The following is a 16,542-nucleotide window of genomic DNA, read 5'->3' as shown; positions in this document are numbered from 1 at the left end:
TCACCCTTCTTTTGGCTATTGTTTTTGGAAAATGGTATATGTGTTTTTTTCGATCTTGTCTTTAAGTTGAAGTTGTTACAGAGATCATTATAGATTCACCAGCAGTTGTGAGAAAGAACACAGAGAGGTCCTGGGCAGCGTTCCCTCGTGGTAACATCTCTAGTCAGCGTCATAGCCAGTATGTTGATATTCACACAAGCCACCCATCTTTTCAGGTTTCCCATTTTACGTGTGTGTGTGTGTGTGTGTGTGTGTGTGTGTGTACAGCTGTATCACCTGTGAAGGTTGGTGTGTCCACCACCACTGTCCAGGTACCGAGCAGCTTCAGAACCACGAATATCCTTGTGTTGGCCTTTGATACCCACACCCAGGTCCCTCCCACAGCCCAAGCCCCTGACAACCCCCAATACCTGTGTTCCTTCTCTAAAGCTTATATAGCAAAAGTATTATGTAAATGGAATCACACTCTGTAACCATTCAGGATCAGCTTTTTTCACCCAGCATAATTCCCTGGAGATTCATTATGCTTTTTAAAATTCTAAGAATCAGAAACTACTGGGAAGAATGAAATGACCACACAGCATCCCTGCTGCCCAGAGAGAAACTCTGTTAGCAGATCCGTTACCCGCTTCCAGCACGTCCTGCTGCCCTGTGTGAGCTGCCCGCCGAGGGCCCGGCAGCCTCTGAGGGGGGCGGAGCTGTCCTGGGAGGTGACTGTGCATCCGCAGGTCATGCACCTGTGCTGTGGGAAGGGGAGTCTGCTGGCTCCCAGTGTGCTTCCCACTCACCAGCCCTGTCATGCCCAGCGAGCTTCCTAGCCCGTCTGAGCCTCAGTTTCCATTCTGTCAAAGGGGGGTCATAAATATACCTGCGCAGGGTTTCAGAAAGTTTCAAATGGGCTCTGCCTGAAGACCCTTAAAATAGCATCTCGAGGGGGCTTCCCTGGTGGCGCAGTGGTTGAGAGTCCGCCTGCCGATGCAGGGGACATGCGTTTGTGCCCCGGTCCGGGAAGATCCCACATGCCACGGAGTGGCTGGGCCCGTGAGCCATGGCTGCTGAACCTGCGCGTCCGGAGCCTGTGCTCCGCAACGGGAGAGGCCACAACAGTGAGAGGCCCGTGTACCACAAAAAAAAAAAAAAAAATAGCGTCTCGAACACGGTGAGCTTGCATTATACGTGACGTGTGCGGCGTCCTGTTTAGCCCCCAAGACAACCCCAGAGGCTGCCGGCCCTGGGGGCAGCTACCTGATTCCCTTTCTATTAATTAAAAAAGTTTTTTAAACTTTTTTTTTTTAATGTAAAATAAAACACAGATCCAGGAAACCACATAACAGAAGAACGGCTTGGTGAATCGTTATTAGGCAGACACCCTTGTGCCCACCACCCAGGTCACAAATGGACCTTTGCCAACCTCCAGGAGCCCCTCCACCTGCCATTTCAGTCATGCTCCCTCCCTTGGCTTGGGAGTGACCACCTCCCTACACTAATTACGGCGCAGCCAACCCAGGGGGACACCGCCAAACACACGGCTCAGTCTCACCTCGTGGTCTGGGTTTTGTTTTCTAATACGTCTTGTACGTCCCTCTTCATCTCTAGGTTCCCTCTGCAAGTTTATTCCTTACCGTGTCTGCATTGGCATCCCCATGGCGTGGGTGCATTTTGCCAAATGCACCTTCACATTCCCCCACATCCCTCTGTCTGTCAGGAGGCAGTGGTATCCTCTGAGTTCTTTCTGTGGTTTATTCCTTTGTTTATTCATTCACTGCAGGTTGCAAAAGAGAGCATCTCAACAGTATTTATCACCTTTTGGTGACCCAAGATAGATGCTTGAGTTCTCCCTTTATTACAGTGTCAGGGTGATGAGTCGCTTTCCTGTCTCATCAGGCCAATTAGGAACTGAAAAACGGACCAATTTCTTTGGCGTTACATGAACTCATGAATTTAAACACATTCGATGTGTCTCAATACATTTTAAGCTGAGGAGACTGAGGCCCAGAACGGATACCTCTCACTCTGTCCAGGATAAGCTCTCATAAGAGAGCTTTGCACGGTGATGGGCGAGTTCAGGGGGATGAGGCCTGGAAGCCCACCCTTCGCTCATCGTCTGCTCTCGGGATCTGAGTGTGGCTGTTGAGTTTCACATAAATGGCATCATGCTGTCAGGCTGGGCTGTAGTCTTCTCTTTTTTTCTTTTTTAAACTCAGCAATTCTTAGACCCAACCGATCGTTTTTAGCGACTGCACAGTGTATGTACCATGGTTTTCTCGGCAGGGTCTGCAACAATGGACGTTTATCTCCAGTTTCCCCCTGTAATCCGTGCTGAGATTATGCTTTTGGGCTGGGATACTCAAAGGTCGAGTTAGGGTCATCAGGAGGTGCTTCCTTGGTGGTCCCAAGAGTGTACACACATCAGGGTGACCTTTTCACTTGGATTGACTTTCTGGGGCTGCTAAAGGTCTGTTAACGCTCTGAAAAACCACCCAGAGCAGGGTGGCAGGCGTCACACAGTCTCGGCTAAAACGTGGCTGGTTTTTTACGTGGATTTGGACACGCTCACATCGAAGTACATCTGCGCAGCTGAGAATCCAGTGCTCTGAGCTCGGTCAGGGTCAGCTATTCCCGTTTCGACATGTGAGCAGCAGTTAGAGACTCCAGGCGGGGGAGAGGGCCACGGGGGTGTGCAGCAAAGTGGAGAAATGAAGCGGCTTCTGCTCGCTCATCTTCAGCTGGGTTCACGCCCACCCCCCTCCCCACCATGAGGCCTCTGTTTGCATGGGCAAGCTTCTTTCTGGGTTTGTACACCCACGGGCAGCTGAGTGCAGTGGCCCAGAGAGCTGCCACCTGGTGACAGCATGGCTGGAGTTGGGGCTGGAGTGGGGTAAGCCTCCACTTAAGAGTGGTTTATCCTGCTGTAACCTCAGGCATCCTCTACACCCATGTTGTTGATGTCTTCCTTCCCTGCATTTCCGTTGGCTTGAGGGTTTTCCTTGTGAGCTGAGTTGGCGGGGGTCCTTACAGGCGGGCCGCCTAGGGGCACATAGTTAATGAGGGGAGACTGCCAGGCTTAGTAATGGCAGGATCATCACACCAGCTGTCAAAATATCTGCACCCTTTCTGTAGGATTTGATATTCATTTAAACATTAATGCAGATGACATTGGGGGTCAGTTGGCGTTAAAATCTTCCCATCGACATGCACGACCATTACCTTATGAGAATTTGTCTAGGGAGGGGGTCTCCCTCATGAGGGAGGAAGGCCCTGGAGCTGGGAAGCAGATTTTATCTGTCAAGGGCCAAGGGTCACTGCTAACCAGCTTCTGGCATTATGCGCAAGCAATACTACAGGCAATACTAAAGGAGTGGATGTGACCGACTGTTTACAGGCAGATGTGGGGAGATTGACTAGTTTGCTGATCCTTGGCCTAATGCCCGGCCTCTTCCAGTCAGGGAACATACATCGCTGACCCCAGCTTCTGCCAGTGCAGGTCATTTTATTTGGCGTGTTCAAGGACCTCCCGCAAGTGGTGGGGCCTGGTTGGTGACAGAGGGCTGGAGGGCAAATTCACACACGCGGCAACTTCACACGTGTTGGATGCTCGTTCTGCCTCTCGCCCCTCCTCTCTGATGTTGATTCTGACCATCTTTAACTGCCGGCATCAACATGAAGCCATTTTAACATCTCTAGATCATTCTCAGAAGGCCCTCGGGATGCTACTTACCGTTTGTCTTTATTTCTTTTTTTTTTTTTAATTAAAAAAAATTGAAGTATAGTTGATTTACAATGTTGTGTTAGTGTTTGGTGTACAGCAAAGGGATTCAGATATATATATTTATTTATTCTTTCTCAGATTCTGTTCCATTATAGGTTATTATAAGATACCAAATATAGTTCCCTGTGCTATACAGTAGGACCTTGTTGTTTATCTATTTTATATATAGTAGTGTGTATCTGCTAATCCCAAACTCCTAATTTGTCCCTCCCACCTCCCTCCGACTTGTCTTTATTTCTGAAGGAAATTTCCAGAACTCTTTGCACAGTTCAAGTCCTTCCTGGGGGTGAAAGAGCTGTCCTTCGCCCCACCCATGAGTGACAGATCCGGGGATGGAATAAGCCGGGAAATCGACTACGCCTCGTGCAAGCGCATCGGATCCAGCTACCGGGCGCTCCCCAAAACCTACCAGCAGCCCAAGTGCAGCGGGAGGACGGCCATCTGCAAGGAGGTAGCGCTTCCCGGGGCTCACGTCAGCTTGTGTGCTGCATGCTCCTTACCCCCTCCTGTGTTCCACGTGGAGGGCCGAGTGTTGATCCCCCCGATGGTGAATGGTGGATGGTGCCGGGATGTGCCAAAACAAAATGCATGGGTGGAGATGACAGTTTCTTACCCTGCTGGTGGTTCTGGCAAGCCGCAGCGCGCACGGCGCCAGCATAGGGTTTGGCTTGTTCCTCCGTCATTTAGACTGAGGTTTATTTCTGCCTTGAGCCCGCTCTGTTCCAGGTTCACTGCCCTCAGCATGTTTCTGTTTAGCTTGACCACTGAACACTTTTTCAGAGTTAGTAGACAGGCTTACTGCATTTCCAGAATTCAAGAGTGCCTGCTGGATTCCAGGATATGTAGTCTGGGAGTCAGCAGACTATGGCCCATGAGCCAAATCCGGCCCACTGCCTGTGTTTGTAAGTAAAGTTTTATTGGCACACGGACATGCCCATTTGTTTACATACTGCCTGCGGCTGCTTTGCCGGGACGAGAGCAGAGTTGAGTACAGGCGTGCCTTGGAGATATTGTGGGTTTGGTTCCAGAGCACTGCAATAAAGCAAACATCGCAATAAAGCGAGTCACACAAATTTTTTGGTCTCCCAGTGCATATAAAAGTTACGTTTATACTGTACCGTAGCCTGTTAAGTGCGCAGTAGTGTTATGTCTGAACAAAACAATGTATATGCCTTAATTTAAAATATTTTATTGCTAAAATAAGCTAACCATCATCTGAGCCTTCAGCGCGTCACTGATCACAGATCCCTATGACAAATGTAATAATAATGAGAAAGCTTGAAATATTGTGAGAATCACCAAAGTGTGACACAGAGACACAGAGTGAGCAAATGCTGTTGGAAAGATGGCACCGATAAGCTTGCTCGATGCAGGGTTGCTGCAAACCTTCACCTTGTTTAAAAAAAAAAAAGGCAGTATCTGTGAAGCACAATAAAACGATGTATCCCTGTAGACCTGACAGACCAAATGACCTGCAAAACCTAAAATATTTATCTGGCCCTTTACAGAGAAAGTTTGCCAACCCCAAAGTATTGATAGTAAGATTTGTTCACTTGATCAAGGCCACGTTTTCTCTTAAAACCACTTTAAAAGTAATTTTACTATTTGTATGATAAGGTAATTTCCTGTAAAATCAGTATTGTTACTTATCCTCGTATCTTCTACGCTGGACAACACAGTAAACCACTCTGGCAGTGGGGGCCTGGCGCGCTGGTCACGGCATTTCCTCTTGGTGCAGGTACTGAACGACACCTGGGTGTCCTTCCCCTCCTGGTCAGAGGACTCCACCTTCGTCAGCTCCAAGAAGACGCCCTACGAGGAGCAGCTGCACCGCTGTGAGGATGAGCGTTTCGAGGTGTGTGTGCAGGCCCGCCTTCTCCACGGCCCTGCCCTCGCTTTCCCCAGTTCATCTCCTCTGCACCCTGGGATGTATGTATCCTGATCCTCCTTGAGCCCTCTCGTCTCCTTTAGAGTATCAGGGATTCCAGCACTTTCCAGCAGGGGGCAGCTCCTGAAAGCCTCCCTTTTCTGCCTTGCTGGCCTCGCGCGCGCGCGCGCGCGCGCGCGCGCGCGCGCGTGTGTGTGTGTGTGTGTGTGTGTGTGTAAATTTTTTTAATACAAATTTTTACCGAGATCATTGTAGATTCACATGCAGCTTAAAAAATAACACAGAGTGATCCGGGTGCCCTTTCCCCAGTGGTAACAGCTTGTAAATCTCTGGCACAGTGTCAGAGCCGGGATATGGACATTGACCCGGCCATGATCTTATTCACGTCTCCCTAGTTGGACTTGTATTCGTGGGGGGTGCGGGGGGGCAGGGTATCTTGTGCACAAGCCTGTGCATGTGTGTTTAGCTCTGTGTGGTTCTCTCACCTGTGGAGGTCCATGTATCCAGCACCACAGCCAAGATACTGAACAGTTCCCCCACCAGGAGGATCTCTCACACTGTTCCTTTATATCCCCATCCACCTCCCTCCCCAATTCCCAGCATCCATCAACCTATCCTCCACCTCCTTCACTTTGTCCTAAGTGGAATCAGTCACGTGGTATATAACTTTTGGGGATTGGCTACCCCTAGCACATGTTCTGGGGAGTCACCCGGGGGCTGTATGTACCACGTGTCCCTTCCTTTTCATTGCTGAGTGTAACGTGCTTTTGATGCCTGTGGGAAGGGTCAGCCTAGGACCCATTCCCCTCCTCAGATGGGTCCACCAGTGGTGAGGTCCAGGTGATGCCATCATCGCCCAGGTCTGGACCGCCCCCACACCCCCGTAACCAGCTGTGCTCCCTCCAGTCCCTCAGATCCACGTCAGGGCCACCACACCCTGATGTCTATCATCCCCTCTTCAGTTCTGCACATCCCTCTGCCAGCCCAGGCCCGTCCCTAGGGCCCCGCTGACGCCCTGACAGCTGACCCCTTTCTGCTTTCCTGTCCATAGTTAGACGTTGTCCTGGAGACCAACCTGGCCACAATCCGGGTGTTGGAAAGCGTGCAGAAGAAGCTCTCCCGGATGGCGCCGGAAGACCAGGAGAAGTTCCGGCTGGACGACTGTCTGGGGGGCACGTCGGAGGTGATCCAGCGCCGTGCCATCCACCGCATTTATGGCGACAAGGCTCCAGAGATCATTGAGAGCCTCAAGAAGAACCCTGTCACTGCTGTCCCCGTTGTCCTGAAAAGGTGTCCTCATGCTTCTGACCACCTTGCCTGCTGCAGGGAGCCCCCCAGCAGCTCATTAGTGCTGTTTGTCATGGGTGTAATCGTGAGGGCGTCCCTGGGGTCTCAGTCTGGTTGGTTACAGTGTTTTCCAGTCTTGCTTCATCTCCCCATTCCATTCCTGAGAGGAAAGCACAACTGTCAACAGTTGTTTGTGTCCTCCTAGAACTTTCTGCCATGCACATAATCAACATGAACATGAAAAGTAACTATTTTAAAGCACAAATGGGACCATCCTATATCACGGCTTGCCTTTTATTTAATCATATGTTTGGGACCCTCACTGTGCCAGGGAACAGGTATTGGTTAAGTGGCTGCCCTCAGCCAGGTGCTGTGCCCAGCCCTGGGGCTACAGAGCCAAACGAGCCCGACACAAGTCCCTTCCATTGCGGGGTTCACAGTTGAGCAAGGGAGCCCGGCGGTCGAGCCAGCAGCTGCATAGAGCGCAGTCAGTTCTGTGGGCCAGGACAGCGATGTTTGAGAAACCTTAAAACTGGCTGTGCGGGTTCCACAGGGCCGTTACCCCCTCCCTCCTTTATACAGCACAGAGCCCGCTGCACAGGCCTGGAGCTGGCTGTCCCGAGTATGGAACATGTCCAGTGGGTCTGTGGGTGGAAGACAGGCTGACCCTGCACAGGGTGACTCGGGCGGGTGTCCCGGGCTGTCCGTGTGCTGAGCCCCTCTGGCCCTGCAGGCTGAAGGCCAAAGAGGAGGAGTGGCGGGAGGCCCAGCAGGGCTTCAACAAGATCTGGCGGGAGCAGTATGAGAAGGCGTACCTCAAGTCCCTGGACCACCAGGCCGTGAACTTCAAGCAGAATGACACCAAGGCCCTTCGCTCCAAGAGCCTGCTCAATGAGATTGAGAGCGTCTATGACGAGGTGAGGCCCTCCTCAGCCGGGGTCGGGGCAGGCTGCCCGGCCCAGGCTCTGGCTCTCCTGGCCTCGAGCAGATGGCCAGCTCTCTGTGCCTCCGTTGCCCTCGCCGGGCTGCGTAGGGGTGAGGATGGGTGTTTTCGTAGCACCCAGCATAGGGCTGGCCCGGGAGGCAGATTGAGGCCACCCTGCCATTGTCAGCAGAGAGGGGTGACTAGGGCCGACCGTGCTTCTGTGTGGCTCTGGACTCAGTGAGGGGAGTGGTTGGCGTGGGCTGGTGAACGGGAGCGAGTAGGTGGGAGGCTTGTGCCAGCACCGGGTGATGGCAGGACCATGGAAGGGCTGGTGGCAGGCGGGGAAAGGACAGAGGCAGGGAACGTTGCGGGATGGTGACGGACCGGGTGTGCAGGGCTGAGGGGGCCGGGCCGGAGTGCAAGCAGTTGCAGGTCTTCCGGGGTCTAGCCAAGTGTCTGTGAATGAATGATGGTGGGCAGAAGCCCGTGGTCCTCCCTGAGCCTTCCTCACCCCCAAGGCAGCCTGGGTCAGCTGGACTCGAATAATCAGGGTGCTGCTCGCCTCGTTTCCCCCAGCCTCTGAGTGCTGCTGCAGGCCTTGGTAGTGGGAGTTCGGCCTCGTTTTGGTTCCAGAGCTCAGCTGGGCCCCCAGCCATTGTGATGCCCTCAGAGCCCCATGGCCCTGGACCCCGTACTTGGAGTTCTCCCAGTGGGTCGCTTCCCGTCTAACAGCCGCCCTGTCTCCCCAGCACCAGGAGCAGCACTCGGAGGGCCGCAGCGCCCCCTCCAGCGAGCCGCACCTCATCTTCGTATACGAGGACCGGCAGATCCTGGAGGACGCGGCCGCCCTCATCAGCTACTACGTGAAGCGGCAGCCGGCCATCCAGAAGGAGGACCAGGGCACCATCCACCAGCTGGTGCACCAGTTCGTGCCCAGCCTCTTCTTCTCCCAGCAGCTGGACCTGGGCGCATCCGAGGACTCCGCCGATGAGGGCCGGGGGAGCCCCCAGGGGCAGAGTGCAGACCCTGGTGACCGGAAGAAGCCAGCGCCCGGACCGCAGAGCAGCGCCCCGGAGGAGAAGGGGGCCTCGGGCGAGGCGCCGGCCACAGAGCAGCAGCCGCCACAGCACAAGCCCCTGGATGACGTCTACAGCCTCTTCTTCGCCAACAACAACTGGTATTTCTTCCTGCGCCTCCATCAGACCCTGTGCTCCAGGCTGCTGAAGATCTACCGCCAGGCACAGAAGCAGCTCCTGGAGTACCGGACGGAGAAGGAAAGGGAGAAACTGCTCTGCGAGGGCCGCCGGGAGAAGGGCAACGACCCCGCCATGGAGCTGCGGCTGAAGCAGCCAAGTGAGCCCCTGGGCCCAGGGATGACACCATGGGGGCTTGCCTCTGAGATCCAGGAGGGGAGGCGGGCCAGCTGAGCAGCTGCCCCAGAGCCACGGGCCACCTGCAGTGGGAGGCGGTGACTCCAGATCCTTCCTGGTGGTGGCCGCGTGGGAGCCGGGCCCTCCGTGACCATGGTGCCGCCCCCTCAGGTGAGGTGGAGCTGGAGGAATACTACCCGGCCTTCCTGGACATGGTGCGGAGCCTCCTGGAGGGCAGCATCGACCCCACGCAGTATGAGGACACCCTGCGCGAGATGTTCACCATCCACGCCTACGTGGGCTTCACCATGGACAAGCTGGTGCAGAGCATCGCCCGGCAGGTGAGCAGGCGTGGGGCGGGCAAGCGGGCAGCGCCTCCCTGCGAGTGCCTTTCCTTCACTCCTGTGCCTGCAGTTGATCCCGTGCTTGGCACCTTTCCTTTTTTTTCAATTAAGGTAGAATTCTTGTAAAGTAATATTCGCCAGTTTTAAGTGAGCGTTTCAGTGGAATTTAGCACATTTGCAGTGTTGTGCAACCATCATCTCTGACTAGTTCTAATTTCCATCTTCCCCCAGAGAAACCCTGTCTCCATTAGCAGTCACTCCCCATCCCTCCTCTCCCAGCCCTCTTCTGTCTCTCTGGATTTGCCTGTTCTGGGTATTTCACATAAACAGAATCACATACTATGTGGCCTTTTGTGTCTGGCTTCTTTCACTCAGCCTAACATTTATAAGGTTCCTCCACGATGTAGCGTGTGTCAGTATGTCAGCCATTTTTATGGTCACATAACATTGCGTTGTGTGGATGGACCACATTTTGTTCTTCCGTTCATCCGTTGATGGACACTTGGGTTGTTTCCACCTTTTGGTGGTGGCGACCGGTGCTGCTGTGGATGTGCGTGTGCGAGGATATGTCTGAGCCCCTGTTGAAAAACCTTTCGTGAGGGTTGTTTGGCAACATGTAAAGAAACTGGCCCACTTTTCCTGGCGGGGGAATATCCGTGACGTGCATCAGCATCACCCCCAGCTGAATGTCAACAAGAGGAAATTGGTCATAAGTGTATAAACAGCAAAGCCCCAGACAAGTCGGGTGTGGTCCCGGGACGTGGGTCCTGCTTGGTGACCACTCAAGTTGTTGTTCAGCTTGACTTTCATTTCCTGGTTATCAAGTGAGGCTGTTCATCGTAAAGTGGAAAAGCAGCAGAGGAAGGAATAATGTCGTTACTCTGCCACCCAGGTACCGTTACTAGAAACTGTATAAAAGTGGCAGTTCCTTCCAGGTTTTGCAGATTTCTTATTGAAGTAAAACACATACAGAAAAGTGCCGACTCCTCAGTGTGCAGCTCGGTGGGCCTTCGCAGATGGACACCCCACCCGTGTCCACTCCAGCCACCCCCCACTCACGGGCACCCGCTGCTGATTTCTGACACTGGGGTAGAGTCCCTGGCTTTGAAGCCGCATAAACTCAGCGTCTGGTGCGTCCAGGCAGCGTGATCCTCTGAGATTCCTGTCTGTTGAGATGCCCGTTAGCTCCTTCGTCGTCCACCTGGGAAGGATTCCAGGGACGAGCTCCCACTTGGGCCCTTGGAGCAGCGCTTTGCATCCCCTGTGGGCCGTATGTGTGCATGACCTCTGCTCCCCTGGGTGGGGTGCAGGCAGACACAGCCAGCCTTGGGGGGAAGCTTCCAGATTCCTGGCCCACTCTGGTCCTGCCCCGGGGGACCGGGTGGGGGAGGGCTCTCTCATCTCTCCTGGACCGAGCGAGTCGGCTCCCAACAGGCCACAGCTCTCGGGAAGGCGGCCCCATCTGTAGCACCGGGAGGATTGGACCATATATACTTTGACTCATGCTTTCTTTTAAAAAAAAAAACTCCTCTCCACAAATGTCTCCTGTAAAACCTGTTTTAAAAGATAAAAGAAGCAATAAAAATGGAGCCGTTTAGTTGGAGCCATAGTGAGGACAGGACCCCCACGTGTGGCTCACAGGGCCCCTCCACGCAACACCTGTAACCTGCAGCGTCGTATCCACACTCTTTCCTTCCTTTTATTTATTTATTTTTTAAAGCAGCATTTCTTATTTTCAGTAACAGCAGCTAATGTTGATTGGGAATGTGCTGGATGTCAGGCACCATATGAGACCCATGTGTGTCCACGCGTCGCTGTGTGCCCTCAGCAGAGGGACACACAGAGCGGAGCCTGAGGCCCTAAGTCTGCAGTAGCCTGTCTGGGCCACAGCTCACACGCAGAGGGGCCGACTCACGCCGGCCTCGGCCTTTTCCAGTCCTTGTCTCATCCTAGGCCTAAAGGTTTTAAGTATGCTTATAGGTATTAAAGGAATCACTTGTGTTTATGCCTGAACGCTGGCGGAAGACGATCACTGCTTTTATGATTACCCTCCCCATTTTGGCACACTTCCGTTTGCATCTTTTCTGTGCGTTTCTCACACCCAGGCAGGGTTTGCTGGTCTGCTCTGGTTGGCTCGGGTTGCTCTTGTCTGGTTTGGTCTAGTTTGGTCTCGCTGTTGGTCTGGTCAGGTTTGCTAGTTTGCTCTGATTGAGTCTGGCCTGGTCTGCCCCAGTCTGGTCTGGTTTAGTCTGGTCTAGTTTGCTCTGGCCTGCATGTGGCATGGAAGTCGCCCTGCACGGCCCGTTGGACGCTGGTCTTCACCCCCACCCCGTGGACTTTGCCACCCCGTCTCTGGGTGAGGTGGGGGCTCCAGCAGGAGGTGGGAGTGGTGGCTGTGTCTCAGCCCTCCTGGCGGGCACACGCCAGGCACCCACCGGCCCTCCCTCCCCGGCAGCTGCACCACCTCGTGAGCGACGATGTCTGTCTGAAGGTGGTGGAGCTCTACCTGAACGAGAAGAAGCGGGGCGCTGCCGGCGGGAACCTGTCCTCCCGCTGTGTCCGCGCCGCCAGGGAGACCAGCTATCAGTGGAAGGCCGAGCGGTGCATGGCTGACGAGAACTGCTTTAAGGTGAGAGGCCAGCCACGCTCAGCCCCACACGAGGCTGGGGGGAGCACGGCGGGCACCCACGACAGGAGCCCAGTACCGTGTGCTGCTTTCGCTGGGCCTCTGGACGCAGGCCCCGGCCCCGGAGGGCACCACAGGGCCTGTGAGGTGGGAGCCCGGCACGTGGTCCCTCAAGGAAGGATGGGGCTTGGAGGCTGGTGAAGAGGGATCGCTGATGACCTTTCAACCTCATCCTCTGCCAGCCTGGGCTGTTCTCGTGGCTTCAGGCTGTTTGTCCCCCTCCTTCCCCAGGTGATGTTCCTCCAGCGCAAAGGGCAGGTGATCATGACCATTGAGCTCCTGGACACCGAGGAAGCCCAGACAGAGGACCCACTAGAGGTGCAGGTGAGGACCGCAGCCCTGTGCTCTGTGCCTTGTACACACCATGGGGGCCAGGGGCAGCCACAGGCAGCATCGTGGGGCTCCCACCACGGGAGCCCATGCACATGCTGGCCGAGCACAGGCCACAAAACGTCCACCAGAGAAGCCTCTGTGCAGGTTGAACGCTCTCCTTGGAAACGCATCAGGAGGTGGGAGTTGCGGAAACCCCGGCTCCTGCCACCTGCTGCCGACACTGTGCCATCCGCCCATAGCCAGCCCAGTCACTCAGACCCCGCGGCATGTGGCCGCCGCGCTCCCTGTGCATGGAGCTCAGAGCTCTGGGTGCCCCCTGACCACCAGGAGAAAACCCACCTGGCCCACACGTTGAGGCGCACATTCCGCTTGGTGCCCGCACGCCAGGGAGCAGGGCCCAGAAGCCCAAGCTGCCTTCACAGAGCGGGGGCGCCACCCACCACAGCCTCGGGGGCTCCCTTCACAGCGCCCTCCGCTGGAAACACTCCAAAACAAGGGAGGGGAGGGGCCTGCACACCCGGTCCCTTCCAGAAGTTTCCAGCAAATGTGCTTTTGTTAAGCTTGAGTCTGGAGGAGCCTCGTGCTTTAACAGGGTGGTGAGCAGTTGAAGGATCGCTCGGACGCTGCAGGCCATGTCTGCCCTGGACCTGGTAACCGCTCCAGGCCCCCCCTTTACTCAGCCGCAACTCCTGCCGGTGCTCCCCCTCTTCCTACCTGCTGTCTGTGTCCTGATGTCTGTTCCTGCCCACCATCCCCCAGAGCCCGCTCTCCTCCGTGTCAGGGGCCTCCTGTTCCACGTGAACTTATCACGTGATGGATACAGGAAAGTCGTTACACAGCAGGGATTTATCCACTTAAGCACGAAATGCCATAAATCATCTGAATAGTGGCCTGGGTGTGCGTCTCCCGCTCCAGCAGAGCCCTTTATCGGGAGCTGCAGTCTGCTGGTCTCTATCACAGTTCAGGGTCCTCGATAGCTGTTATCCTAGTGCTTCGGGAGGGGTGGGGACAAAGTCCCCGGGAGCCTCTGATGACCTGGGCTGCATCTCCCTCTGTCCCCCAAGCACCTGGCTCGGTACGTGGAGCAGTACGTGGGGACCGAGGGTGCGTCCAGCTCGCCCACCGAGGGCTTCCTCCTGAAGCCTGTGTTCCTGCAGAGGTGAGAGGACTTTGGGCCCGGGGGCCTCTCCCACCGTTGCCAGCACCCAGCGTGACGGGGTTTTACTAGTTTTCACGGGATCAAAGGGTTTGGGTGGTGGTTTTCATTGCTTCAGATTGCGTTTCTCCAACCCTGGGAGGTCAGGCATCTTCCCAGTGTTGCTGGGCCACGAGGACCTTCTAGTCTGCAAATCCTCCTCGCCCCCAGGAACCTCAAGAAGTTCCGCAGGTGGCAGTGTGAGCAGGTGCGCGCGCTGCGAGGTGAGGCCAAGAGCTCCTGGAAGCGGCTGGTCGGGGTAGAGAGCGCCTGCAACGTGGACTGCCGCTTCAAACTCAGCACCCACAAGATGATGTTCATCGTGAATTCCGAGGACTACATGTACCGCCGTGGGACGCTCGGCCGGGCCAAGCAGGTGCCCCTCCCTGCCCACATCCCGGGAACCTGGGGGCCAGCCCACAGCTGTCTGGGGTGCCTGGGCCATCCTGATTCTTCTCTCCCCCGCCCCCTGCAGGTGCAGCCCCTGGTCCTGCTGCGCCACCACCAGCACTTCGAGGAGTGGCACAGCCGCTGGCTGGAGGACAACGTGCCGGTGGAGGCAGCCAGCCTGGTGCAGGACTGGCTGATGGGCGAGGAGGACGAGGACATGGTGCCCTGCAAGACGCTGTGCGAGACGGCTCACGTGCACGGGCTGCCGGTGACCCGCTACCGAGTGCAGTACAGCCGCCGCCCGGCCTCGCCCTGACGCTCCCACACGGGCACCACGACTCGCACTTAGTGCAGTTGCTTCCTCGGCCTGTGTGCCCATCGGGCGTTTTCATGAACAGTGTGAGGGGAGCAGAGCGTCCCCCAGCCTTGCTGCTATGGGCTGTGAGCTCCAGAGAAGGGCGGGTTGTGTCGGCTCTCGGCCCCACGCTGCCATCCCTCTTGGCTTCCCCGCTTCCTTTGGGCCCGTCCTGTGCCAGACGTAAAGCACTCCCCGCACTTGAACTCTAGGGGCTCAGTCCCCACTGGAAGGGGGAGAAGCAGTGCACCGCTCAAGGCACAAGTGAGTGCGTTCACATGCCTGCTGGGCTACTCCTGTCACACATGCCAAATCCCCAGGCTTGGGCACCACTGGTCCTTTCCTGCGTATGGTGAAAGTGGGTGGAGAGCCGCGCGAGGGCTCACGTTCGAGGGCTCACGTTCAGGAGGGGTCAGCGTTTGAGGGTCCCTGACGTCGGAGGAGTCGGGCCCAGGTGGACTTGCTTGAAAAGCATGTCCTTCCCAGGCTTCTAGAAACATTTCCCAAGCGGGGCAACAGCCTGCATCTGACAGTTCGGGCATCGGCTTGGCCCAGCGGGTGCCTGCCTGGGGTCCTCAGTCACTTCGGAAGTGAGAAGAGCCCTTTCAGCCAGACTGTTGGGATCCTGCTTTGACATCCAGACAGAGTGGGCAGGCGGCACCAGAACTGGCCAGAAGACCCTGCTCTGGAAAAAAAGAGACTCAAACCCCATGTTGATCCGACACCTGGACTCTGGGCACGTGAGGGGAGGGAGCCTGGCCTGCCGCACCCGCTGAGCTCGAGTGGTCCCACCCTGGGAGGGCCCTGGGGTGCGGTTGTGTACCTAAGATGGACATTCTAGAAGTATATATATGCACACATATTTATTCCTTTATGCTCTCTTAGTGGTTGTAAGTTCTACAACGGCCAAGTCCCACGGCCTCTCTGGGGGTGACAGCCCTCTTCGTGGACTTCTGCATACCCACCCCAATGCCTCCATTCCGGCAGCCACCCCCCGGGGCGGGTATGGTGTGAGGGGCAAAAGCTTCTGTGCCAAGAATGCCAAGCAGTTTGGGCTAGGAACCAGCCTTTTGAACTTCCGGCACCACGAGAAGCTCTGGCCGGGCCCCTGACACCATCAGCGAGTGGGCTCCACTGACCCGTGGGCCTGGAAGAACCCCCGTGCAGCTGCCTCTGCCAGCCGCAGCCCTTGCCTTCCTGCAGCTGAGCTGTGCCAAACACCCAAGGTTCCGGGAATTGGAGACGTGTTTCTAGAAGTTTACCTGTGGAACTCGAGGTTTGCAAAGCCTGTGACTCCAGGCCTGGGCGATTCCAAGGCCAACCTGTCCCACCTGGGTGTCTCCTCATCCGTGTTTTCTCACGTGTAATCCATGCACTTTGTACGCATCCTTGTTTTATAAGAAGGAAACTTACCAGAATTCCTGAACCAGACCCTCCCGGCAGCCGTCCTCCTCGGGAGCCCGCAGCCCCTCCCGTGCCTCTGCGTGGGCCTGGGGTGCGGGCCGTACCCCACCAAGCCCCCCATCCTGCATGCTTCTAGCGAGCATCTCTTCTGGTTTTGAAGAATTTCTGTTCTGGGGCTTGTACTTCCTTTGCAGCTGTTTTGAATGTAGTTTTCCTTTTCTATTTATTTGCACATTAAAGCTAAAAATTAAATATTGATCTAAAGCTGTGAGGTTCAGTCAGTCATTTCCTGTGAGCAAATCTGGGGGTGACCTCTCACTGCCAGGGGTGTTGGCCTGACCGCAGGGAGTGTCTGCACAGGCGCGCCTGGGAGTTCTCAAACCCCATGTGGGGACCCACCCCCCCACCCTGGCTTCCCTGTGGCTGCGCAACAGGGTCCTGTTTCCCCCGGGGCATGGCCCCGCCTCCAGGGTGTTCTCTAGAATACGTAAGTCCCCTACATACAAGCAAGTTCTGTTCCGAGAGCGTGTTCGCCGAGTCCAATTTGTTCCGAAGTTAGCCTAGGTACCCAACTAACACCATCGGCTATATGGTAC

At 55.6% G+C, this 16,542-nt stretch overlaps 1 protein-coding gene across 2 annotated transcripts in view; it reads left to right on the top strand.

Annotated features, from left to right (window-relative positions):
- SIN3B (SIN3 transcription regulator family member B) overlaps window positions 1-16,204 on the top strand; it is a 37,422-nt gene extending 21,218 nt beyond the window's left edge. The window contains exons 9-19 of one of the 2 annotated variants that reach the window (XM_060008103.1): window positions 4,013-4,220; window positions 5,508-5,624; window positions 6,709-6,947; window positions 7,678-7,861; window positions 8,619-9,222; window positions 9,411-9,580; window positions 12,075-12,212; window positions 12,501-12,593; window positions 13,667-13,761; window positions 13,969-14,173; window positions 14,273-16,204. In XM_060008103.1, coding sequence (XP_059864086.1) covers window positions 4,013-4,220; window positions 5,508-5,624; window positions 6,709-6,947; window positions 7,678-7,861; window positions 8,619-9,222; window positions 9,411-9,580; window positions 12,075-12,212; window positions 12,501-12,593; window positions 13,667-13,761; window positions 13,969-14,173; window positions 14,273-14,503 — 2,284 coding nt within the window. In that variant the 3' untranslated portion in view covers window positions 14,504-16,204. Of the gene's footprint in view, window positions 1-4,012; window positions 4,221-5,507; window positions 5,625-6,708; window positions 6,948-7,677; window positions 7,862-8,618; window positions 9,223-9,410; window positions 9,581-12,038; window positions 12,213-12,500; window positions 12,594-13,666; window positions 13,762-13,968; window positions 14,174-14,272 lie in introns of both variants that reach the window. The other variant, XM_060008101.1, reaches the window with a different exon arrangement.
- Window positions 16,205-16,542: the final 338 nt, after the last annotated feature.

The sequence above is a fragment of the Delphinus delphis genome, chromosome 3 (genome assembly GCF_949987515.2).
Source record: "Delphinus delphis chromosome 3, mDelDel1.2, whole genome shotgun sequence".
In the NCBI taxonomy this organism is placed as follows: domain Eukaryota; kingdom Metazoa; phylum Chordata; class Mammalia; order Artiodactyla; family Delphinidae; genus Delphinus; species Delphinus delphis.
This window is presented reverse-complemented; position numbering and strand designations above follow the sequence as displayed.